Raw genomic sequence first — 24,567 nt, forward strand, 5'->3', positions numbered from 1 at the left:
AAAAAAAAAAAAAAAAAAAAAAAAAAAACTTGGTCCTGTCTTGAGACAGTCCTGCCCCACTGGCCCTCTTCAGTTACTTAAACACCTCTTCTTTGTCAAGGCCTTTCCAAATTCCACGAAGCCAGCTCTGTGTTCTTTGCTAAAGACCCAGTTTGTGACACAGGGTCTGCATATAATACATACTTGATGAATGAAAGATGAGCATCTTTGTAGCTGAACACCCAAGTACATTCCCTGAATTATTCCTTAATTATAAGTTCACAGAAATAAATTCACAGAAGTGAAGTTTTGTGCTTGCTCAAAGGGGTCAAAGATTGGACATCATCTATCCAACTCACATCTCTGAAGTTATGCCGGTTTACATTCCTTCAGCAGTCCGACCAGTCCCCAGCAGCCGCACCCTTGCTAACCCCAGGGCAAGTTACATAGAGTGGCCTGCTGTGCCAAAGGAGCTATTCGGGATGTGAAATGGTAGCAAAATGCGGTTGAGGAATTCCAGAGCTATGAACAGACTTTCCATTTTAATCAATCTACTCGGGGCCACTGCCTCTCCTGGGCCCCAGAAGCACCTTCAAGGAAAAGCCTATTCCCCATCACTTACCATTTCTCCTTTAATGATGTCCAGGATGACTGGGAGGTAGGAGTCCACTATTTCCTTGCACGAAGCAGACATGTTCGGTTTTGGAAGCCAGTCACAGGTCTTCTCCAAGTAAACAAGGATCTCCTCCTACGAGAGGACACCAGGGTCAGAATCAGGACAGGCTTTCCTCCCTGGAAATAAATGGGCTGAAGGCAAGAGGCCCTCAATAGCTCCCAGAAAAACCAAGCCTGGAAAGCAGCCAGCCCTCAGGGAAAAGGACTTGGCCATGTTACCATTACCTATGGCTCTATCAGGTCAATCAGGCAAAAACAGACGTGAACATTCAAAACGAAGATCCTCGGACCTGCAGTCTCGCAGGCACAGGGAATTCTAAGCAGAGATGGCCACACTGGACCTAGGTATTAGTGGCATGCAACATAACATCTCAATTAACTTTGGGCATTTAGTCCCGGGGTCAGCAAAGGAGGCCCTTCAGCTTATTTTTGTACAACCCAGAACTCAGAATGGTTTTTACGTTCTTTTTACATTTTAAAAAAGAGACTCCGTGACAGGGACAGTATATGGCTCGTATAGCCTATAATCTTTTCTCCTTGGTCCTTTGTGGAAGACATTTGCCCCCCTCAGGCCTACACCATTCCTCTCTAGACACTCAGAATCACAGCTCTCTTAGGAACCAGTGCACATGCCCGTGGCTCAGGCACCATCCCCACTCACAGCCGCTCACCTCGGTGGCATTGTCCTTCAGCATATCACCAGCTGCGGTGACAACGTCTTTGCATATGTCACAGGGAAGGGATTTCTAAGAGAAAGAATACGAGAAATTTGTATTTGTAGGACACAAATTCACACCCCACACTACTGGAACTCCCTATGGCCTTTTCCCTATTCTCTCTAACCAGGGATATGATCATGACCACGCTCCCGTCACATCCTGGTTCTCCACTCTGCATGAGCAGTGCTGGGGCACTGCAGGGAGGGAAGAGGTGTGACTCACTAGAACACACTGTGATTTATAGGACACAGAACCTTTGCTCATACCCACGCAGCACCCCATGTGGCACAGGTCAATTTCACATCAATGCTCACAACACCTCTAAGGAAACTGAGGCTCAGGTGAAATCACAGAGTCACATCAGTACATCAGGGAGGTGGGTGGGACAGAAAAACGAACACCTCACCCACTTCTCAAGGCACACCCACACTGAACCGTTCACCTGCGCTTCCTCTGGCTCCCAGGCATGTTAACGAGGTACCACCACACCAAAGCCAATCTTCTGATTGGCACTAAGGCCCCCACCTGGACTAGAGGCCATGGAAATTCTAGTTGGTTCCTGCAGCCGTTGGGAAAGAATGCCCAGGCTCCCTTCTTGATGTCAACCAACCTTTCACCCATGGAGAAGAAACATGTCTGGGTGAGACTGAGGAACACCTATGAATTTAGCTGCATTTAGAGAAACCGATTTGAACCTAGTCAAGCTAATACAGTGATCCTTTGGTATCTGAGGGAGTATCAGTTCCAGGACCTCTGTGGACACCCAAACCCCAGGATGCTCAAGTTCCACAGACAGCCCTCAACATCTGTGGAAACAGAGGGTCAAGGGTACCATGTATGGAACCATAACAAGAGAGGGCCAGGCCCGGTGTAGTGGCTCACGCCTGTAATCCCAACACTTTGTGAGGCCAAGGTGGGTAGATCACGAGGTCAGGAGTTCGAGACCAGCCTGACCAACATGGTGAAACCCTGTCTCTACTAAAAATACAAAAATTAGCCAGGCACGATGGCGTGCATCTGTAATGCCAGCTACTCTGGAGGCTGAGGCAGGAGAATTGCTTGAACCCAGGAGGTGGAGCTTGCAGTTAGCCAAGATCGCACCACTGCACTCCAGCCTGGGCAACAAAGTGAGACTCCGTCTCAAAAAAAAAAAAACAAAAAAAACCGAAGGCCGGGCCATGACAAGACCAGCCAATGAAGGAAGTTTTAAAGTCCTTACTGGACACATGTTAAACCTGGAAACAGGAACTAGTATTAAAAAACAAGATGGAAAGCAAATTAGAAATCAAATCTGAAAAGAGTTTCAGACCAGTCGTGGTAGCCCACGCCTGTAATCACAGCACTATGGGAGGCAAGAGGATGACCTTAGCGCAGGAGTTCAAGACCAGCCTGTGCAACATGGTAAAAACCTTATCTCTACAAAAAATACAAAAATTAGTTGGGCATGCTGGTGTACATCTGTGGTTCCAGTACTCAGGAGGCTGAGGTGGGAGGATTGCTTGAGCCTAGGAGGTTGAGGTTGCAGTGAGCCATGATTGTGCCACTGCACTCGACAGAGCCAGACCCTGTCTCCAAAAAAAAGGGCAAGTATGGCCACAGAAGGCAGTTTTCCAGTGAATAATTCACAAACTGCTTCTAAAATAATGGTGCTAAGTTTTCTTCTCTCACTGAAGGAGCACTAGTGGCCCCCCGAAGTCCACTCAGTCAAACATAGCCCATACCATATGATGGCCGGCACAGCCCCAAGTGAGCCCAGGGCAGCAGCTCTGCGTTCAGCAGGCACAGTCGGCAGAGCATCTCCTGAGAGGGCTTGGGACCGTGAGGAACGCACCCATGGCTTGTTGCCTTAGACCACGCCCCACATTAATATGCTATATTTAGCATCGGTTAGATGAAAAATCAGTGCTAGCTTCCTCAGTGTGGTTACAGCTGGAAATCAATTTTAAACTGCAACCACGCTCCAGGATCTCAATCAGCAGTTTGCCTGTTTGAGAGGAGTAAGGAGAGAACAAAATATGAAACAGGCAGAAAGTACCTGAAAAGCTCGGCATGTACTTTGTGGAGTGAGTGACCAAGGATAGAGCCGCGCCCATGTGCCCAGTGGTGGGAATGGGCACTGCCAACCCACTGGCCTCTTATCTAAGGTGAGAAGGGGGATCTGCACAGAGGCCCGGGAGGCAGTGTGGGGCACCTGGAGCTGCAGGCATGAAGACCTCATCCTGTCTGCCACAAGAGACCAGGCAGCCTCAGGGGAAGGAAACCTTAACCTCTGTGAGCCTCCATCTCCTCTGCTGTAAAATGGGTACATTCACCAATAGGTCCTGCCTCCCACACAGGGTCACAGTGAGAAGCAAACAAAACCAGGCAAGAGAAAGTGCTCTGTCCATATGGTGGTGAGTTACAGCTGCACTAAGGGGACCCCAGAGGAGTGCTGGGGCTGGGACTGGAGGCCAGCGGCACTCACCACTGTTGGCTTGTTCCAAACGGTCTGCAGGCAGTGCTTCACTGCCCCACAGTCAGATGCCGTCTTCACATTCTGGCACCACACTGCCGAGCCTCTGGTGCATTCTTTCAGTCCAAGGACTGGGCTGGCTAGAGCTAAAATGAAAACCAATGTAAGGAGGTGGCCCGTTTTGCAGCAAACCAGGTCAACCTGACTTATTTCCCCAGGGCTGAGGGCGAGCCCTGTCCTTGAGCTGGATGCCCCTACTCGGCCCCTGACCCAGCTGTATGGGCCACCAGCCACACAGATGCACCCCTGTCCCAGTCAAGAAGCTGGCTTGTCAGTCACAGGGCTGGAAGGAACTCATTTATCTGGTTCACTTTCATTGGCTCCAACTACCTTTAAACAGTATCAGGGAGTAGCAGAACTTTAAATCCTCATAACCTTAAAATGTTTCCATAAGTAGCAAAAGAAACCATAGGAGAAAAGACTGACAAATTCAAATACAGGGAAGATTAGTGACTTCTGTAGAATGAGTAACAGCAGTAGAATGAAGGGTTTTTTTTTAAAAGAAAAACAGGCTGGACACAGTGGCTCACGCCTATAATCCCAGCGCGTTGGGAGGCCAAGGTGGATCACGACGTCAGGAGATCAAGACCATCCTGGCTAACACGGTGAAACCCCGTCTCTACTAAAAATACAAAAAAACAATTAGCCAAGCGTGGTGGCGGGCACCTGTAGTCCCAGCTACTCAGGAGGCTGAGGCAGGAGAATGGCGTGAACCCGGGAGGCGCAGCTTGCAGACAGCCAAGACTGCGCCACTGTACTCCAGCCCAGGTGACAGAGCGAGACTCCATCTCAAAAAATAATAATAAATAAAATAAAAATAAAAAAAATTCATATCCTTATAACATAAAACAATTGCCAGCTGCAGCAGCTCACGCCTATAATCCCAGCACTTTGAGAGGCCAAGGTGGGGGATCACTGGAGTCCAGGAGTTCAAGACCAGCCTGGGCAACATGGCAAAACCTCATCTCTACAAAAAATTAGCCAGGTATGGTGGCACGCACCTGTGATCCCAACTACTCGAGAGGCTGAGGTGAGAGGATAGCTTAAGCCCAGGAGGCAGAGGCTGTAGTAAGCCAAGATCTCACCACTGCACTCCAGTTGTGAGCTACCATACCCAGCCCTAAAAACATTTTATCAACTGCCTTGAGAGTGCCTATGTTTCTTAAAACAGGTCCTTGATTTTAGAACCAAAAAATGGTGAAAAAAAATCCTCAGATTCACATCTCACTTCTAGGCCATCTATTCAGCTAGGAAACAAGATTACACCAGACTACACATAGAGGATGGTGGCGTGAGGGTCAAACTCCAACAGGCATCTCAGTAGGGTTGAACCAACTTTTACTGCAATAGATACTTGGCCCAAGTCTGTGATTCCCACAATCACCTGAGAAACATACTTAGAACCTCAGGAGTCTTGCTGTATGCTGCTTCCCTCTGTAAGCCAATTCTACGTATGTGTGTAACGCACATAGGAAACACGTGTTATATAGGTCAGCACCCGTTCTTCCTCCAGGAGAGGGAAAGGAATGAAGTGCTTTCTTTCATTACTACCTCCACAAGCTACTCACACAAAGACTGAGTCCCCCAAAGCTCGAGCCAGATCACCGGTACCCCCTTCAGACACAAGAAAATGAATTATTCATCTGCTGTCCAGGTTATAGCCTTCCCTGTCCCCGGAAGCAAAATCACAAACACGTCCAGTTTGCAATCTCAACCAAGCTGGCCACATTCCAGAGGCTGCTGGTTTGGACTCTAGTTTCCAGGGGAAAACGTGCCAGATGGGAATCAGTACCGAGCTCCTCAGATGGTTCACAAAAGCTTAGTTAGCCCACGGTGTAGCCAAGCATGGCTGGCGTCAGCCTCAGTTATAAATCTCAGGGGAGCGGTGGAGGGGAGGGAGAAATTGAGTCATGAGGGTAAGGGCTCTGAGGACTGTGCAGCCACAGAAACAGCTCAAATAGGAGCCCCAGACCTGATGACTCCCACCACACCCTAGCAGGCCCTGGGCCCCTAGGACTCTGAAAAGGACCCATGATGACACCATGATACACACTGCCTAGCCCTACCTCCAAATCAAGAGAGGGCCCGAGTGATGAACAGGTGGCTACCACCAAAATGAGTCTCTACGCAGAGGAAGGCAGAGTGATACACAGGGAAGCCAGAAGAGGATGGGCTCAGACCTCAGGAGACCAGAGCCAAGCGGAGGAGTCACCACCAAAAGCGGGGCAAGTGAACGGCACTCCCCATTCTTAAAAATGCCCATCCAGTGTAACATCCACCCAGCTACTTTCTCCAGCCTTCTCAGCAGGGAACCAGCTACAGCTGACCAAAATCTAGAGTGTTTCTGGAACACAACTCACTCCCACAGGCCCATAGGAGAATACTTTGTAGGTTGCCTACTTCCTCTAGGAATGTGAAACAATAAGTTTTCCATGATGACTTTGTTACTTGTTTTGGTCCGCCGACCTGGAATGAAAATAATCTCAGGCCGGGCGCGGTGGCTCAAGCCTGTAATCCCAGCACCTTGGGAGGCTGAGACGGGCAGATCACAAGGTCAGGAGATCGAGACCATCCTGGCTAACATGGTGAAACCCCGTCTCTACTAAAAAAAAAATACAAAAAACTAGCCGGGCATGGTGGCGGGCGCCTGTAGTCCCAGCTACTTGGGAGGCTGAGGCAGGAGAATGGCATAAACCCGGGAGGCGGAGCTTGCAGTAGGCTGAGATCCGGCTACTGCACTCCAGCCTGGGGGACAGAGCGAGACTCCGTCTCAAAAAAAAAAAACAAATCTCAGGCAGCCCCTTGTATCTGAAACTGGCCCAGCTAATACAAACTGTCACTTCCCAATCCATGACCTACTGAATGGCAGCAGACCTCTTCCTCAGACCTGGAGGGAAAAAGGTATGCATGGTGGAGAATTCGGTATGCCTATAAAGTCATCAAGTTCCAGCGTAGAACAGATTTCCGTGGACACAGGAAGTAACACGTAAATTCCAACTCCTAGAAACTTCCTTCTTAGCGAGACAGCCTCTTCTACCTCCAACCACAAGCCAAACATAAAGGTGCGTATTACAAAAACGGCCTGTGGTATGCAATGGATTTCATCTCCCAGGATGAGCGACATGATGACACATGTTCATAGAGACTGCGTGTCCTCAGGGCAGGCACTGCTGGGTGGTGCTGGGGAGCTCCCGGCTGCCGAGAGGTGCAAAGCCCATTCTCAGAGCCTATCTCCTAAGAGGGGATCAAACAGTGGGTCAGAACCTTTTGGGGACATGGATCCCTTTCCCAGAAACTTTATTACACATAAAATTCTCCTAGCACTTGAGGAACTTCTCAGGCCCCAGCTGTGGATTAATCACAAAGCTCTACAGGCAAGGGTGGTTCCTCTCCACACAAGCAGGTAAACAACCCAGATGGTCACCAGCTCCACCGACTGTGCAGAGCCCGAGGCCCTCATGCCAGAGACCAAATGAACAGTCACAACTTTCTTTACCCCCAAGAGCGGGAGGAACAGACATCTAAGTCACGGTGTGTGATCCCACACATCCGTGGGAATGGGAGCGGCAAGGCAATGCTAACGGAGTCTTCCTCAAAACGAAATTGGAATTGGCACCTGCAAAATGGTGACAGAAAGGGCTGGCTACGTGGAGAGGGGATGGGAAATTCAAGAACATTCCAACGGAGTCCAGTTATCTGTGGGGAAGGGAAGAAACTGTCCTGCCTTTTCAGGAGTGAAGCCAAGGAAGTAGTGGCAGCCAGGCTGCAAAGGCAGACAGGTCTCGGGTGCGTGGGGAATGGTCTCACCTGCCACACACACCCCAAGGTGAGGGCTCAACCCCGTGGGCGATGCTGCAGGAAGCTCCAGGGATTTCTGGGTGGGACAGGACAGGTACGCTCATGTGTGGGTCTCAACCACCCAGGCACGAGGTGGCAGAAGTGAAGAGGAGGCAGGAGATACCAACACCAGGCGCCTAACTGGAAGGCGAATTCAAAAATGTGCACATGAGAAATGGAGGCAGCAAGAGCCGAGAGAGGCTAACACAGACTCCAAGAGAGTCTGTGTTAATAGCACCAGCTGGGTTCCATGAGAAGTCGGGAGGCTCAAAGGGAAAGCAGAACAGCAAGGGTCAACAGCACCAGGAGAGACATGCCCATGAGCACCGTGAGCTGCTCAGCAGAGGCCAGGGAGGGGAGGGCCGGGCCCCACCCAGAGAGTCCCCTGGAGGACTGGGGATGAGTGACCGGAGAAGGAATGTTTCAGAGACATGCACGGTCATCTCCAAGTAGGGGAAGAATCCCTTGCACCTTCCACCCGGGTGTGGAGCTGGTATGAGTGGCTCCAGCCCACAGACCTCTGAACAGTGGGCGGAGAACTGCAGCTCCAGGTAAAGAATGCATTTAACATCCACCCAGGGGCATAAAAAGAGAAGGGATTAGCCGGGCTTGGTGGTGCACACCTCCACAGTCCCAGTTACTGGGGAGGCTAAGGTGGGAGGATCACTTATGCCCGGGGACGGAGGTTGCACTCTAGGGCCCCAGCATCACTGCACTCCAGCCTGGGCAATAAAGCCACAACCTGTCTCAGAAAAAAAAGAGAGAATGAGTGGCATCATCAGGTGATGACCTCACCAACAATGGAAGCAACCAAACAGAAACAACACATAACCTATGAGCAATGCTACGTAAGAGGGATCCTTTCAGTGCTGGGCTGAACTAAAAGAGCTCCGAGTCTTCATTCCAACAAGGCAGATGACATTTCAGCATTTATAACTAATAAATAAAAACTACTCAAAACTGCTTTCTGGTGAGTTATTTCTCAAAAAATGTTGCCAGCAAAGCCTTTCATCTCTATTATCCTCCCACACCCTACCCCCAAATACCAATTTCCTTCTCTGAGGCAGTATGCTGAACTCCAAGAAAGTTCTTAGAATGTTTGACCTCCTGGAGATTTCTAATTAAACATGTCATAAAGACATGAACAGCATTCGGAGCAAATCGAGCGCTTCACGTCTTAGTTCAAGGGCCTGGCAAGAGAGCTGGGAACAATGGGCCCTTTTTATTTTTATTTTTATTTTTTGAGACAGAGTCTTGCTCTTGTCACCCAGGCTGGAGTGCAGTGGCACAATCTCAGCTTACTGCAGCCTCTGCCTCCTGGGTTCAAGTGATTCTCCTGCCTCAGCCTCTCGAGTAGCTGGGATTATAGGCGCCCACCACCACACCCAGCTAATTTTTGTATTTTTAGTAGATACGGGGTTTTGCCACTTTGGCCAGGCTGGTCTCAAACTCCTGACCTTGTGATACGCCCACCTCGGCCTCCCAAAGTGCCGGGATTACAAGTATGAGCCACCATGCTCGGCCCCACAACAGGACTTTTTTAAAGACATAGATTTCAGGGCCATGTGTGGTGGCTCACGCCTGTAATCCCAGCACTTTGGGAAGCTAAGGTGGGAGAATCACTTTGAGCTCAAGAATCAAGACCAGCCTGGTAACATGGCAAAACCCCATCTCTACAAAAAATACAAAAATAGCCAGGCATGGTGGCAGGTGCCTGTAATCCCAGCTACTCGGGAGGCTGAGGCAGGAGAATCACTTGAACCCGGGAGGCAGAGGTTGCAGTGAGATGAGATCGTGCCACTGCACTCCTGCTGGGCGACAGAGCGAGGCTCCATCAAAAAAAAAAAAAAAAAGAAATAAGTCATTATTATTCTATGTCTCTGTTGTTTACAGTCAAACCTCAGCCCAACTAATATACACATTTAATCAACGACCTCGCTTACAAGAAAGGTCTCCCAACAACGAGTGTTTCCGGGGGTATTCCAGTGAGGATACTGAAAAGCCCAGTACACAACATAACCAAAGATTTTCTGAAGCAATCTCAGAATGACAGGATAACCCTTCCTAGAAGGTTACAATCAGTCTCATTATTTTAGCCATACAACATATGCTTTGCCTTTTAAATATTTTAGTAACATGCTAAAATACAATTTGAGTCTAGCTACCAAAAAAAAAGTAACAGAAAATGCATGCAGCCTCCCAGTGCTGACAATCAGAGCCTACATTCCACAGGGCAGCAGATCTGCTGCCTGGGTAAGGCGGCACCATGGCAACAGGCAGGTTGCTAGGAAACCAAGAGAGGATAACCCCAGGAGGGGCAGCTTCTACCGCAGGTCCCCCGCATTCAGGCATTTCTCAGAGGAATTCATGTATTTCCATCCCCTAGAAGCAGGAGATAACGCAATGCACTCAACACTAACTACTCAAACAGCTAGTGCCACAAATATCCTCTATGGCAAAAAGCACTCGTCTCTTCTTCATAGATAATCCTGTCTTTGGAAAACAGTCTGCAGAGCAGAGTAACACAGCTCACTGAATCATTCAGAATAGTATACACTCAGAGGTAGTCTCCCTTGATTTGGAGGAAGTAAGGTCCAAGAGTCCTCTAATCACATAAGAAATCAGTGGCAATAAAGCTCTTAAGCTCGCTAGGCTGACATCCCATCACCTCTGGCCTCAAAGTGTTAAGACAAAGGTCCTTTCTTCCCTGCTTCTCCTCTGCTGCTACAGCCTGGCTTCTTAATTTTCCTCCCAAGCCAGATCATTCCAGGGCAGGACATTATCTACACAGAGAAAGTGATAAAGTCCTCAGGGAAATTACCTTGTGCAATAATGACTGAGGCTGGGGACAAGAATACAATCTACTCAGACTGTATAAGAGTGACAGAATGGAGGCTTAACTAATTTGGGGACAATTCCTAACTAGTTCATTCAAGGGCACTGTAGTCCAATAAAAACTCCTAACAAAGCTTTTCTTCCAAAGTATTAACATATCAGGTGATGATCAAAGAAGAACTTAGATCACCTTAGATAAGATTACACGGCAATCCATGACTGAAAAACGAGCCTGTTGGCAGGACTACCCAGATTCCAGCCAAGTGAGCAAGCGGAGGCAGGGGTCAGAGGGGGGTTCTGCATGGCTCCCCATCCTCGAGAAAGTTCCGCTGCAGATCCAGCATGCTGCATGGCAGTCGGTGCAGGCACCCACACAAACTGGTGCTGGCTCCCACTCTGAGCCTTGCTAACCAGCTGCATGGTCTCTGCACATTTGCAGAAGATAATCATATGCTAAAAAAGGTTTCATGCCAATCTCATTAAAGAAATTCAGTATTCTGAACTTGTCTCATATACAGTTTACTAACTAAAAAGTTCCAGATATATGTGAGTCTACTATAAATGCCACTTTTGGCTTACTTCAGTTAATACTTTATAGGAATACTGCCTTCATTTGAAATCTAAAATGTTCAGACCACAGTATGGGTCACGGCAGGGTATCAGACTGGCCCAGAATTCCGATTTAGTTGCTTTCACCACAGAGGGTTGTTATGAGAATTAAATGAACTAATGTTCAATAAAAAGCAGGATGGGCCGGGCGCGGTGGCTCACGCCTGTAATCCCAGCACTTTGGGAGGCTGAGGCGGGCAGATCACGAGGTCAGGAGATCGAGACCATCCTGGCTAACACAGTGAAACCCCATCTCTACTAAAAATACAAAAAATTAGCCGGGCGTGGTGGTGCGCGCCTGTAGTCCCAGCTACTTGGAGGCTGAGTCAGGAGGATGGCATGAACCCGGGAGGCGGAGCTTGCAGTGAGCTGAGATCGCACCAGCCTGGGCGACAAAGCGAGACTCCGTCTCAAAAAAAAAAAAAAGCAGAATGGGCCAGGCGCAGTGGCTCACATCTGTAATCCCAGCACTGTGGGAGGCAGAGGCGGGCAGATCACCTGAGCTCGGGAGTTCGAGACCAGCCTGCCCAACATGATGAAACCCCATCTCTACTAAAAATACAAAAAATGGCTGGGTGCGGTGGCTCACGCCTGTAACTCCAGCACTTTGGGAGGCCAAGGCGAGTAGATTACTTGAGGTCAGGAGCTCGAGACCAGCCTGGTCAACATAGTGAAACCTGGTCTCTACTATATATATATATATATATAAATAAAATAGCCAGGCATGGTGGCGCACACCTGTGGTCCCAGCTACTCAAGAGGCTGAGGCAGGAGAATCACTTGAACCCGTGAGGCAGAGAATGCAGTGAGCCGAGATCATGCCACTGCACTCTGGCCTAGGTGACAGTGTGAGACTCCGTCTTAAAAAAAAAAAAAAAAAAAGCAGAATGTCTCCTTATGGGTTAGCTATTAAATATCTGTAGGTTCTGCAAATCAGCTAAACCAGTGGTTCTCAAAGTGTGGTCCAAAACCCTAAGGGTCCCAGGGACTCTTTCAGGGGGTCTGTGAGGGAAAAATCCTCATAATAAAAACAAGACATCAGTTGCCATTTTGCTCACTCACAAATGTCCAGTCAAGTTTCTGCGGAGGCATGTGACATGACATTGCAACAGACTGAATGCCCAAGCAGCTAAGAATCCAGCCAGGTGTTAAAAGGATTGCAAAAATGTAAAACAGGCTGCTCACTAAATATCTGTGTTTTGGAAAATATTTTTTCATTAAAAATATAATACATACAATAAATATATATACGTTAACATGTAATAGGTTTATCAATATTTCAAAGCATTACTTTTTAAACACTGACAAAAAGCACTCGTGTCTTCTTCATAGATAATCCTGTCTTTGGAAAACAGTCTGCAGAGTTAAACTGACAGAGTTAAACTGACAGTTTAACTTATAAGATGTTAAATATTGATAGATATAGCCCACATAAGCAAAAGCTCTTTGGGGTCCTCAATAACTAAGGAGTATATAGGGATCCTGCAATCAAAAGTTTGAGAACCTCCAAGCTAAACATCAAGAGAACCAACTTCTGAAACCAAAAGTGGGAGGGATAATTTTCTCAACTATAGCTGCTTTCTTTTTCAGATTTACCTCAAATCAGAGCCACCGTTAACATCTAAATTATATTAGTCTCCCCTGTTCCTATCACCTACATAGAAGCCTCCCCAAAAGGTTTGGGAGGGGCGGGTCCCAAACTATCCTCAACTATTATAAAGGTCAACACTTCATTTGCGCTCAAAGTCACTCTTAATTTCCTAACTCCTAAAAACAATTTCTTAACATTAATTTCAGAAAAATAGAAGATAATATTCTATCTAATCATGATAAAGACTCAGCACTATGAAGTAATGAAGTTTCAAGCACACTAGCCTACACTTCCCCAGCTGAAGTCTACCTGGCTACACCTCACAGCACTCATCAATGCTGAGCACCTGTTACGTGCCCAAACTGCTCCACATGCTGCAGACACAGCAAGTGATCAAGACAACACACACATCACAACGCCAGGTAGCGGTGAGTGCTACAAATAAAGCAAGATGGGGTGGGGCAGCTATTTCAGACAGATCCGTGGGGAACTCTGATAAGGCAACATCAAGCAGGGACCTGAATGCATAGAGACAGGAAGCCCCATGGGTTACTCAGGGAGGAAGATGTTCCAGAGAGGTGGAATTCAACATGGAAAATCTATGAACACGAACAAGGAAGGAGCCAGGAGCCTGGACAGCAGGCCAGACAGAAGATGGGGAGGAACTGAGAGGTGGCCAATCACCAGGTGACAGGCGACCTTGCCAACACACTCTGAGTTTTATTCCTAGTGCTATAGGAAGCCACATGGCCCTCTGGTATCAATGCCTGAAGAACAGACTTATTCATACAGAACGGCATCCCATCACAGCTACTGAAAGAGTCGTAAGTAACGTGACAAATACTGGCCAAAAGAACTTTCTCTGCGTCTTCTTCAATCTTAGTCATGTTGTTTCCTCTCATGTAAATAATTTTTCAAAGGCAGTATCTGTCCAAATGTGGCCAGAATTTACAATTTTTACATTTACAAGTCTCATTAGAATTCACCTCGCATTTTATTAGATGTCGATGTCCATCAACAGGCATTAAATAGACACATCCATACAATGAAATACTTGGCTGGGAAGTGGGAAGAGATTAAGGAGACCTGACAGCCTGAGGGCAATGTGACATAGCCGGTTGGACCCAGGTACCAGAAAATGAGATTAGTGGGAAAACTGGTAAAAATCCAAATGAAGTTTGCAATCTAGATAGTGACAGTGTCCTGATATTAATTCCTTGCTTTTGGCAAACGTATCATGGTTATACAATATGTTGACAGTATGGGAAGCTAGGTGAAGGGTATACAGGAACTCAGTATACTACCTCTGTAACTTTTCTGTAAATCTAACATTATCTCAAATTTTAAAATTTAAGTACATCTATCTGTGTTAGCATGAAGTGACCTCTAGGATATACTGTTTAAGAAAACAAAAGGAGAAATGCAAATGAAACCACTAAGTCATTTTACTCCTATCAAATTAGCAAAATTTAAAGTTTTAACAATATCAAATGTTAACAAGGGCATGCAGTAACTAGAAATTGAATATGTTATGGAATGGCAACTGCCAAGATTATCTGAGAGCACTTCTACTATTGTTAGTTACTCCACAACAATTCTGCTCATAGACAAATACCCTAGAGAAATGTTTTTCACGTGCACAAGGAGACATGTACAAGAATTTTTACAGAAGCAGGCTGTAACAGAAAAACACTAGAAATTATCTAAATGTCTATCACTGGAATAGAAATGATATAGACCGGGCTCAGTGGCTCACACCTGTAATCCCAGCACTTTGGGGGGCTGAGATGGGCAGATCACCTGAGGTCAGGAGTTCGAGACCAGCCTGGCCAATGTGGTGAAACCCTGTGTGTACTAAAAATACAACCATTAGCCAGGCGTGGTGGCATGCACCCATAATCCCAGCTACTAGGGAGGATGAGACAGGAGAATCACTTGAACCCAAGAGGTGGGGGCTGCAGTGAGCCAAGATCACGCCACTGCACTCCAGCCTGGGTGACAGAGCAAGACTCCGTCTCAAAAAAAAAAAAAAAGAAATTCTATAATTTGAATACTATATTGTAGTGAAAATGAAATAGATCTACGCATTTTCTTTTTTGTGGAGGGCTTTCCAGTAAAAACCAGAAAGCCTTCAAGACAAATTCTAAAAGGCATAAAAGTAATCTACACATTTTCAACGTAGATAAACCTTCCTAGCAAAAAACTAACCCAACAATATAGAGTGGTCCCTCTTTAACCATAGCTTCCTTGTCTACCATTTCAGTTACCCACGGTCAAATGTGGTCTGAAAATGTATTCTGAGAGACAAAGACCACATTCAGATAATTTTTATTACAGATTGTTTTAATTGTTCTGCATTACTAGTTGTTGTTAATCCCTTACTGTGCCTAATTTATAAACTAAACTTTATCACAGGTATGTATGCATAAGAAAAAACATACTATATATAAATCAGGTTTGGTCCCATCCACAGCTTCTGGCATCCCCTGGGAGTCTTGGGACACATCCCCCAAGGATAAAGGGAAAGACTGTTGGATACAATATTTGCAAAATGTTTAAAATATCCAAAACAATACTCTATACACACTGCTGAAGCTTCCAGTCACATGTAGGGGAGGAAAAAGACCTAAGGGGGAAGAAAAACAAGTCCAGGAAGGTGGCTGTCTATGGCGGCAGCTGGGTTGTCAGCTTCCATTTCTTAACCTGGGTGTTGCATACACATGTATTCATGATAATCTTCCACAATTTAAGGAGCAACAGGCAAAACAGGCAGTAGAATATACTATTATGTGTGTCAAAAAGAAAAAAGGCAGAAGGAACTCACAAATAGGGTATACCTCTGCAGGCTCCTAAGGGAGCTGCTACCAGGCTGTCTGAGGAGGGCCTGGGGACAGCAGTGGCGGGGACAAACCTTGTACTCTACACTCCATTCTACTGACTGACCTGGCTTCCCACGTCCATCTATTATCCACTCTAAACAGCTCGCCTCCATTTATGAATGGGGAAACCGAACTAGGGGCTGGAACAGACTACCTCAGGTCCAGGGTTAGTGACAACAGGTCTAGACCCAAGCATTCAGGTTACCAGGAACCAGCTCTGATCTGCTGGGCTGCTCTGATGTCAAGATCACCTAGCAGCTAAACCTAGTTTGGCTACCTAGAGTATGAACTGCCTACCAACTCCTCCTAACTGCTGTGTACCTACCATGGCTTGTTTTCCTGACTCACTAATTATACCCAGCATGTATGTTTTTAATAAGTCAATTTAATTTTGTTAAAGTCACGACGTCCTTTGAAATGAAAGATGCCAAGGGAAATCACAAAATCAAGGGCAGAAAATAGGTCACTGTGCTGGGGGGGACAAAGATATTGACAATACATTATTTGTATTAGTGGTACAGCAACAAACAATACTAACTAAACCCTTTTCTGTATTCACCTAATTTATTAAAGGTAAACAGCAGCCCAGTGAAATAGGAATGATTAATGCCACTTTACAAATGATGAAATACGGGAGACTTTAAGTAACTTGCCCAAGGTCATATGGCTACTGTCAGCAATGAGATAATGTGAAACTTCCACTCCACATTGTCATCTTCTCCCAACATACAAAATTACAAATGCCATAAAGTTACTTTTTGGAACTTCATGTAATAAAAAAATAAAGCAATTAGTACTTTTGCAACAGTCCAAATCTTTATCCCAGTCACTGTATTTATCATCACTGTTTTAAAGCCTTTAAAAAAAAAAAAAAAAAAAAGGCCAGGTGCGGTGACTCACACCTGTAATCCCAACACTTTGGGAGGCCAAGGCAGGCAGATCACTTGAGGTCATGAGTTCGAGACCAGCCTGGCCAACGTGGCAAAACCCCATCTCTACTAAAAATACAAAAATTAGCCAGCATGGTGGTGGGTGCCTATAATCCTAGCTACTCAGGAGGCAGAGGCTGGAAAATTGCTTGAACCCAGGAGGCGGAAGTGGCAGTGAGCCAAGATCGTACCACTGCACTCCAGCCTGGGTACAGAGCAAGACTCCATCTCAAAAACAACCTGTCAGGTTTTTCCCTTTCGGACGCCTCTCTCTCACAAGAGACAGCTGCTCTCCTCTCTCCTTTCTTCTGCCTATTAAACTTTCCGCTCCAAAAAAAAAAAAAGAAAGAAAGAAACAAAACAACCTGTCAAATGTACTTCAAGGACGTGACAAATCACTGATTTGTTAAAACAAACCCTTCTTTCTTTAGGAATTATACTCTTATTTTCACAGAATAAAACTGATTTACTATTGACAAACAGGAGATTTATCCAAAATCCCTGACAGGCCAAGACCTGAAGTTCCTACTGATATTCAGCAGGCCAGGCTATAAATTCATATGTTATTCAAAGAAAATATATAATACCTTCTAGCATGCCCAGAAAACACACCTGTCTTAGTGTGGGGTAGACAACATTCAGCTGGCTAGCCACCACACAGCTGACAGCTATCAGAGCATCTAAGCTTCAGGGAGCACCTGCCACATTCCAGGCACCATCCCTCATGCCTTACACCTAGCTCACGAACACGCTCCTTTTTCCACCAGAGGACTCACCCAACAGCAATAGCCTCCATGATCCCATTTGTAAAACTTCGAAACTGCAACCTTTACATCTATGGTGTTCAAAGGTTAACAAAAATGTTTCCTTTGGGACAAGTGGGACAGGGCAGTGAATGGGTGAACAGGGGCCTCTGGATGCCTGGATGCCACTGCTCTGCTCCCCAACCTGGGGGGCTGCTTCCACGGGCAGGCTCACTTTGTGGTAATTCATCAAGTTGTCTACTTAATCTTCCATGTATGTAACTTACACTAAGTTTTTAAAAGTTAAGACGTCCATGTTGACAGAGGGATACGGAAAAAGCGAGCACTGTAGAGTCTTGGGTTCTGGTCCTGGCATCCCCAGTAAATGGTCTGTGATTTGGGAGAATCACCTCTGGGCACCTCCAGGTCTTCATTCCTTACAAAGGGGTTAGATTAGATGCTCTCCAATTCTCTCACGGTGCCATGGCTTTGCTTTCGCTTTTAGGTGGGTAAAAAGGAGGGGCAGCTGGATGGGCAAAGTAACTCAAAAGCAAGTGTCTCTACCATCAGGACATCACTGAAACACAAAATACAAAGCCCGTCCCAATTCAGGGTGGCACTCTGTACTACAACAGTGTCACGAAGAAAGTTCTAAATGCCTCCTGGGCAGCAGACAATAGCTGCAGTCACCAGGCACTTTCACTAACAAAACTCATTATCATGTCTAGAAATTTTAGGAGTAACAATTCCAAAAAAATCACAAAGGGGCCACAGCTGCGAAGGCCAGGCAGCATTCAAACACTGTTATCAGCACTGACTTTGGCCTAATCCTAAAGGCAGGACAGCAAAGTTAGACCAAGGCCATTACAATACCTCCCATTTACCAGAGTTTTCAGGGAAGAGGGTCCCTTGGTTAACTAAATATTGTGGTTAACCGTAAGCCCATACATACCCGAGGTGGATTTTACATTTCCCAAGACACAATTAAGTCCCTTTTGGGTGATGTGAGTGAATCAGAACTCTTAAGGGTCTTGTGAAGAGTGACTCAACATCAACAAGAACAATGGATAATGTAAAAAGTAAGAAAAAAATTGCTCTGAATCAGTATAAAAAATTTAGAGACCAGCATTAGTTTATTATACAGACCACTGAATAACAGCAGTATAAGCCTGAATATAAAACCAAAATGATTTTTTTAATAAGCAGATCGCCTTTCATTGTGCACAGGTAAAACAAATTTAAGAGCTTGGTACAGGGTCAAGAGACATTCTTGAGAGCTGCTGAAAGCTAACTCATTTCTTTGGTTTTGCAACAACCCTGTCATCCACTTTGTTACTGTTTATTAAAATCTGGGTAGCTGCATGGTGGCTAAAATGGCAGCCAGCCCTTAAATTACATATAGTTACTAGGAAACAGAAATTGTGGTGGGGGCTGGGTGCGGTGTCTCACGCCTGTAATCCCAGCACTTTGGAAGGCTGAGGTGGGAGAATGGCTTGAACTCGGAAGGCGGAGGTTGCAGTGAGCCGAGACTACGCCATTGCACTTCAGCCTGGGCAACAAGAGCGAAACTCCATTTCAAAAACAAACGAACAAACAAAACACAAACGGCCAATAGTGTGCAAGACTTTCTCTTTTTTTTTTTTTTTTTTTTAACAGGCGGGGTCTTGCTATGTTGCCCAGGCTGGTCTCCAACTCCTAGGCTCAAGCGATCCTCCCACCTCGGTCTCCCAAAGTGCTGGGATTATGGGCATGAGCCACCGCGCCCGGACGCAAGATATTTCAAAGCAAGTGAAATGAGGACTCCATGGCAAAATAACTGGACCACAAAACCCTATATAGCCTTCAATACCTATGAGAATTAAGCTCTGATTTTTTTTTTTTTAGCTTGCCCAAATTCCTATCTAAGGGGTCTAGGGAGTCATACCCTACAAACCATAAATTCTCATCAGATGGGTTTTATTTGACCCTATATATCGTGACTTACTTTCCAATCTGACTCTGGCATAACATTATAAGACAAGGAAAAAAAAATCAAAATATCTAAGCCCAAAATATATTTCCTTGCCATACCTTGAAATTGCCCTGCAAAGTCTCTTGTGGGAAAAATCCACATTCTATAGAGAATCCCCTTCCCCCTATGTTTTCCTTCCCAGATTCAGGAGATAATCAACTAAGAGCCAGACACCATTTCAGGTCCATAGAAACATTTTACAACGTGCTCGCTCTCTTAAGTTGGCTACCTGAGAGCTTCCTCTGCACAATAAAACTTGGTCTCCACAATCCTTTATCTTTACTTGAATATTTTCTTTTTATTGATCCCAGGTCTTCAGATAAACTCAACCAACTGTCAACTAGAAAATGTTTAAATTTACCTACGGCCTGGAACCAAAGTATTTCTTAAATGTGTGTGATTGATGTCTCATGCCTCCCTAAAATATGTAAAATCAAGCTGTACCCAGACCACCTTGGGCATATGTTCTCAGGACCTCCTGAGGGCTGTGTCACGGGCCACGGTCACTCATATTTGGCTCAGAATAAATCTCAAAATATTTTAGAGTCTGACTCGTTTTGTCAACACCTAGAATCCGGAGTAAATATATACGCAAACGTCAACACAGATGATACACATGTGCTTCCTGCAGCTTCGCTACCCTTACAGACAGGCAACTGAAGCCAACGGCCAAAGTGTCCTGAGGGACGGGGCTCCGGTCCACCTCCATCACGTGCGCCCAGCACAGGCACAACACAGCTGCCCAAGGGGTCACCCTACAAGACCCACCCCACAGTGGGAAGCGCAGCCTGAGGGAAGGCCTCGGGGCCCCCACCGCGCAGGAACCCACTCGAGCCCCGAGGGAGATGCTGCCCAGGGCCTGGGCCGCCCTCCTCGGGGCATTTTCGCAGTCCGCCCCCCGCAGCCCCCGGTCGCCGGTCGCCCAGAGGAAGCCGGCGAACGCGCCTGCGCAGTGCGCGCCCCCTCGCCAACCCGGGCAGGGGGAGCAAAGGGACCAGGCCCGGCACAGCCCACACTGGGGCCGATGGACGCTGCGAGGCACCTCCTCCCCAGACTGAGGGTCCCAGGGCTTACCCGCGCCCAGGAGGCTGGCCAGGAGGAAGAGAGCGTACATAGCGCCGCCTGACTCCGCAGTCTGCAATGCGGAGCGTCAGCTGATCCCCGCAGATATAAATCTGCCCTGCCCCGAAGCCGTCCAGTGCGCAGGCGCTAACCCCGCCCAGTCCGGGCCTGCCCGGGCTCATCAGCACCCTGACTCAGCGCCTCTGAGGGCGCCTGCGCGAAGGGGAGGCCAATTAGGAGACAATGGGAGGAGCGAAGGGAAGGGCTATGGAGAGGAGTGAGGAAGAACTCCGAGAAAGGGAAGGGAAAAGTCATAAAAGAAAAACCCTACTAATAGGTCAGAGATTATATATGTAAAAATACCTTTTAAATCTCCACATTGTTGGCCGCCGCGGTGGCTGACACTTGTAATCTCAACACTTGGGAGGCCGAGGCGGGCAGAGAGTTCAAGACCAGCCTGGGCAACGTGGTGAAACCCCATCTCTACAAAAAAAATACAAAAATATCAGCCCGTTGTAGTAGCGGGTTTCACACAGAATAGCTTGAAGTTTCACAGAGAATAAGTAGTCGTGTAACGGTGAGGGGACAGGACTCACTCCTGGCCAGGAGCACGTGGGGGCAGGTGGTGGCACCTGGTCAAAGGCAAGTCTGGGCTGGGCATGGTGGCTCACACCTTGTAATCCCAACACTTCGGGAGGCCGAGGTGGGCGGATCACGAGGTCAGGAGTTCGAGGCCAGCGTGACCAATATGGTGAACCCCTGTCTCTACTAAAAATACAAAAATTAGCCAGGCGTGGTGGCACACACCTGTGGCCAGCTACTCAGGAGGCTGAGGCAGGAGAATCGCTTAAACCTGGGAGGCGGAGGTTGTGGTGAGTCGAGATCATGCTACTGCACTCCAAAAAAAAAAAGTTTAAGCCTCACATTGTGGTACCCTCAAAGATGTAATACCATTCCTCACCCAACATAAGAGATCATAAGAGTCACAACCAACGCTCCTGTGGCAAGAGACGGCTTAAGAGAAAAGCATAACAAATTTATGTAATCAACGTTTTATGTGACATGGAAGCCTTCAGAAATTAAGACCCAAAGACCTAGGGAAAACTTAATTTTTATGCCGAGGTTCGATGAAAACCGAACAAGTAGAAACATGCTCAGCCAAGGGTGTGGTTTCATGGTGATAGACTGAGAGGAAACCCAGCAAGGGCTGTCGGTTCAGATTCTCCTAGGCCTTTGTGAAGCATTCCTTCCTCCCGGGTATGGGGCAGGAACTTTTAGAAGGAGGGTCTTCAAAGGAGAAAGGCGGTTCAGATTCTCCTAGGCCTTTGTGAAGCATTCCTTCCTCCCGGGTATGGGGCAGGAACTTTTAGAAGGAGGGTCTTCAAAGGAGAAAGGCGAAGAAAAGAGATTGACCTTTCTAGGTTTTATGGATGGCTTTGGGGCACAGGCATTTTAGATTCTATGACCCGCCTTGGGGAAGAGGAATTTGAGTTTCTGTGACTCCTTTTGAGGGAGAAAGAGAGGCAAGAGACAGGAGGGCAGAAGAAGGCCAAGGTCTTTGTTGTGACCTTCTAATCTCCGTTAGTTCAAAGTAATCAGCATGTCAAAGTGCCATATTTTGGGGTATGTTTTCTCAGCCCCAACAAGTCAAAAAGGTTAACAATGTATACAAGTTCTTACAGTTAGGATTCAGACTTACCACTGGACTCACACTGTCTCCTAAATCATGTTTCTAGTACTTAGAGGCAGCTTTATTCTGTGCCCTCCTTTCCCTCTTAACATGTCATGGGTGCAATCCCTTTCACGAGACTGTGGGTCTCCCCATGAGCCACAGACAGGCTTTTCAGTATTAAAAACATCCCCTCCCAAGGCTCCACCATGGTTTGTCCATGGAGTTAGAGGCAGTGGAGGAAAGAGACTGAGGAGAAAAACAAGAGAGAGGAGGAAGTGCCTCAGCCTCTGGAGAAGGGAACGAGAAGCAAAGCCAGAATCTGCGAACCCAGCTAAAAATCCACCTTGCTGGAAATGGGAGCTGTGCCACCATGTCCAGCCGCCGCCTGAATCCAGAATAAGAAAGGAAGGCCTGGGTGGCCCACACAAAGCCAGTCACCCTCTGCCTGTGGCTGCTCCTGCCAGGTCCTAAACAGAGAATGGTGGCCCCCTCCAGAAGGACAGGAACCTGCCAACCCCAAGGCAGGGAAAGGAGGGGAATCTTAGCCCCTTAGGTCAGGCACTTAGAGGTCATTTAGTCCCATTCTGTTATTGTACCTGTAGGGAAACTGAGCCCAGGAGAGGGCAGGACATTTATCCAAGGTCACACAACAGATAGAGACAGAACCTGGCCTGAAGCCTAGTTTCCTGACCTGGGAAGGGCAAACCTACAGTTCTTCCCATTTCCTCCAATCTGCAATCCCCTCTGGAGAACAGCTCCAGGGACTAAGGCCTCAGAACCTTCAGTTCTGCTCCCCTGCAATCTCCCTAAACTCCCCCCCACCTCCGGCCCCCACCACAGCTCTGACTTCCTCTGGGGAGCCAGATGGGGAAGTGTGCCTCATGCACCACCGTGGGCCATGTGAGGCAGCTGAGTGAGTTGGGACAAGATGTGGTCTCAACTGGATGCCTCACAGGTCGGCCTCAGTGGCAAGATGGAGACTTCGTAGCTGCTCCGCCTTTGGGCTTTCCAGGCCAGGCAGAAGTATGAGGCAGACCACACAACAGCTGGTTAAAAGCAAGGGAGCTGGGGCTCTGGGACAAATCCCCACTCCTTCAGCTCCTTGCAGATGGAGGAGCAAAGCATTCCAGTGTTCCATGCAGAGGTTCCAGGACTCCAAGCCAAAAGGAAGCTCAGAGACCTCAGATCATCCCCTCTCATCTGGTAGAGCTACTGACATCTCAGGGCTGGTTAACAACAGAGCCTGAACCAGGACTCGTGGGGTTTTTTTGTTTGTTTTTCTGTTTTTTTGGAGATGGAGGCTCACTCTATCGCCCAGGCTGGAGCGCAATGGTGCGATCTCGGCTCACTGCCACTTCCACCTCCCAGGTTCAAGCGATTCTCCTGCCTCAGCCTCCCGAGTAGCTGGGATAACAGGTGCACGCCACCACACCTGGCTAGTTTTTTTGTATTTTTTGGTAGAGACAGGATTTCACCATGTTGCCCAGGCTGTTCTCAAACTCTGACCTGAAGGGATACTCCTGCCTTGGCCTCCCAAAATGTTGGGATTACAGGTGTGAGCCACCACACCTGGCCTTTTTTTTTTTTTTTAAATATTCCTCCTTCATACCTAGAGGAATATGTCAGTGTTTTTGAGAGAAACTTTCTGCCTTTCATCTCCTCACCTGTAACTCAACAGTAATGTGCTACTTCATCCACCTCATCCTGAACTCCATGAGGACAGAATTTTAATAAATAATATAAAAGCAATAAGTAGATTATTATTAATATTTTTACCTAGTCAGTAGACGCTTAAATCCTCTTAAAAAAAAAAAAAAAAACCTTCTGAACCATCTGCGTGTAGGCAACAAGAACTGTGAAGCTCCTCAAACCCTCTGGCTCCCTTATGCCATTCCTAGCTATGTCCCCTCAGGGAAATACTCCAGAAGTGAAGGAATATTTTGTCCGAAGTGTTCACGGAAGGGTCCTTTAGAACCATGGAAGTTGGAAAGATCCCAAGTGCTGAAAAATGAAGAGATGACTGTGGAAACTGGCTGGATAGAGCAACAGTACTGAAGCAGCGTTGAAACAGTAGGAGGAGGGAGCAAGAGCCAGGCTGCAGCAAGTCTTCCAGGAATCTGGGTCCCAAGAAACATGGGCAGAGCGAGAGGCCAAACCCCATCTGCTAGTAAGCCCTGCTGTTGACTTCCCAGAGAGGGTGGCAGAACTGGTGGAGAGCTTCCAGATCCTGGATCCCACCAGGCGCGGTGGCTCACGCCTGTAATCCCAGCACTTTGGGAGGCCAAGGCGGGCAGACCACTTGAGGTCAGGAGTTCGAGACCAGCCCGGCCAACATGGTGAAACCCCGTCTCTACTAAAAATACAAAAATTAGCCGGGCGTAGTGGCACACGCCTGGAATCCCAGCTACCTGGGATGAGGTATGAGGTATGAGAATTGCTTGAACCCAGGAGGCAAAGGTTGCAGTGAGCTGAGATCCTGCCGTTGCCCTATAGCCTGGGTGACAGAGCGAGACT

General features: G+C 47.2%; 1 protein-coding gene and 1 non-coding gene across 2 annotated transcripts in view; both read right to left on the reverse strand.

Annotated features, from left to right (window-relative positions):
- Nucleotides 1-20,586, reverse strand: part of PSAP (prosaposin) — a 36,395-nt gene extending 15,809 nt beyond the window's left edge. Inside the window, exons 1-4 of the mRNA XM_023205153.1 lie at nucleotides 20,394-20,586; nucleotides 3,838-3,971; nucleotides 1,326-1,400; nucleotides 602-727 (exon numbers count right to left, since the gene is read on the reverse strand). Of these exons, the coding sequence (XP_023060921.1) occupies nucleotides 602-727; nucleotides 1,326-1,400; nucleotides 3,838-3,971; nucleotides 20,394-20,433 (375 nt within the window). The 5' untranslated portion in view covers nucleotides 20,434-20,586. The remainder of the gene's footprint in view (nucleotides 1-601; nucleotides 728-1,325; nucleotides 1,401-3,837; nucleotides 3,972-20,393) is intronic.
- Nucleotides 14,859-14,921, reverse strand: LOC111537996. Its single transcript, XR_002730174.2, has one exon. It is a non-coding gene; the product is annotated as a U7 small nuclear RNA (small nuclear RNA).
- Nucleotides 20,587-24,567: the final 3,981 nt, after the last annotated feature.

The sequence above is a fragment of the Piliocolobus tephrosceles genome, chromosome 9, assembly GCF_002776525.5.
Source record: "Piliocolobus tephrosceles isolate RC106 chromosome 9, ASM277652v3, whole genome shotgun sequence".
Lineage (NCBI taxonomy): Eukaryota > Metazoa > Chordata > Mammalia > Primates > Cercopithecidae > Piliocolobus > Piliocolobus tephrosceles.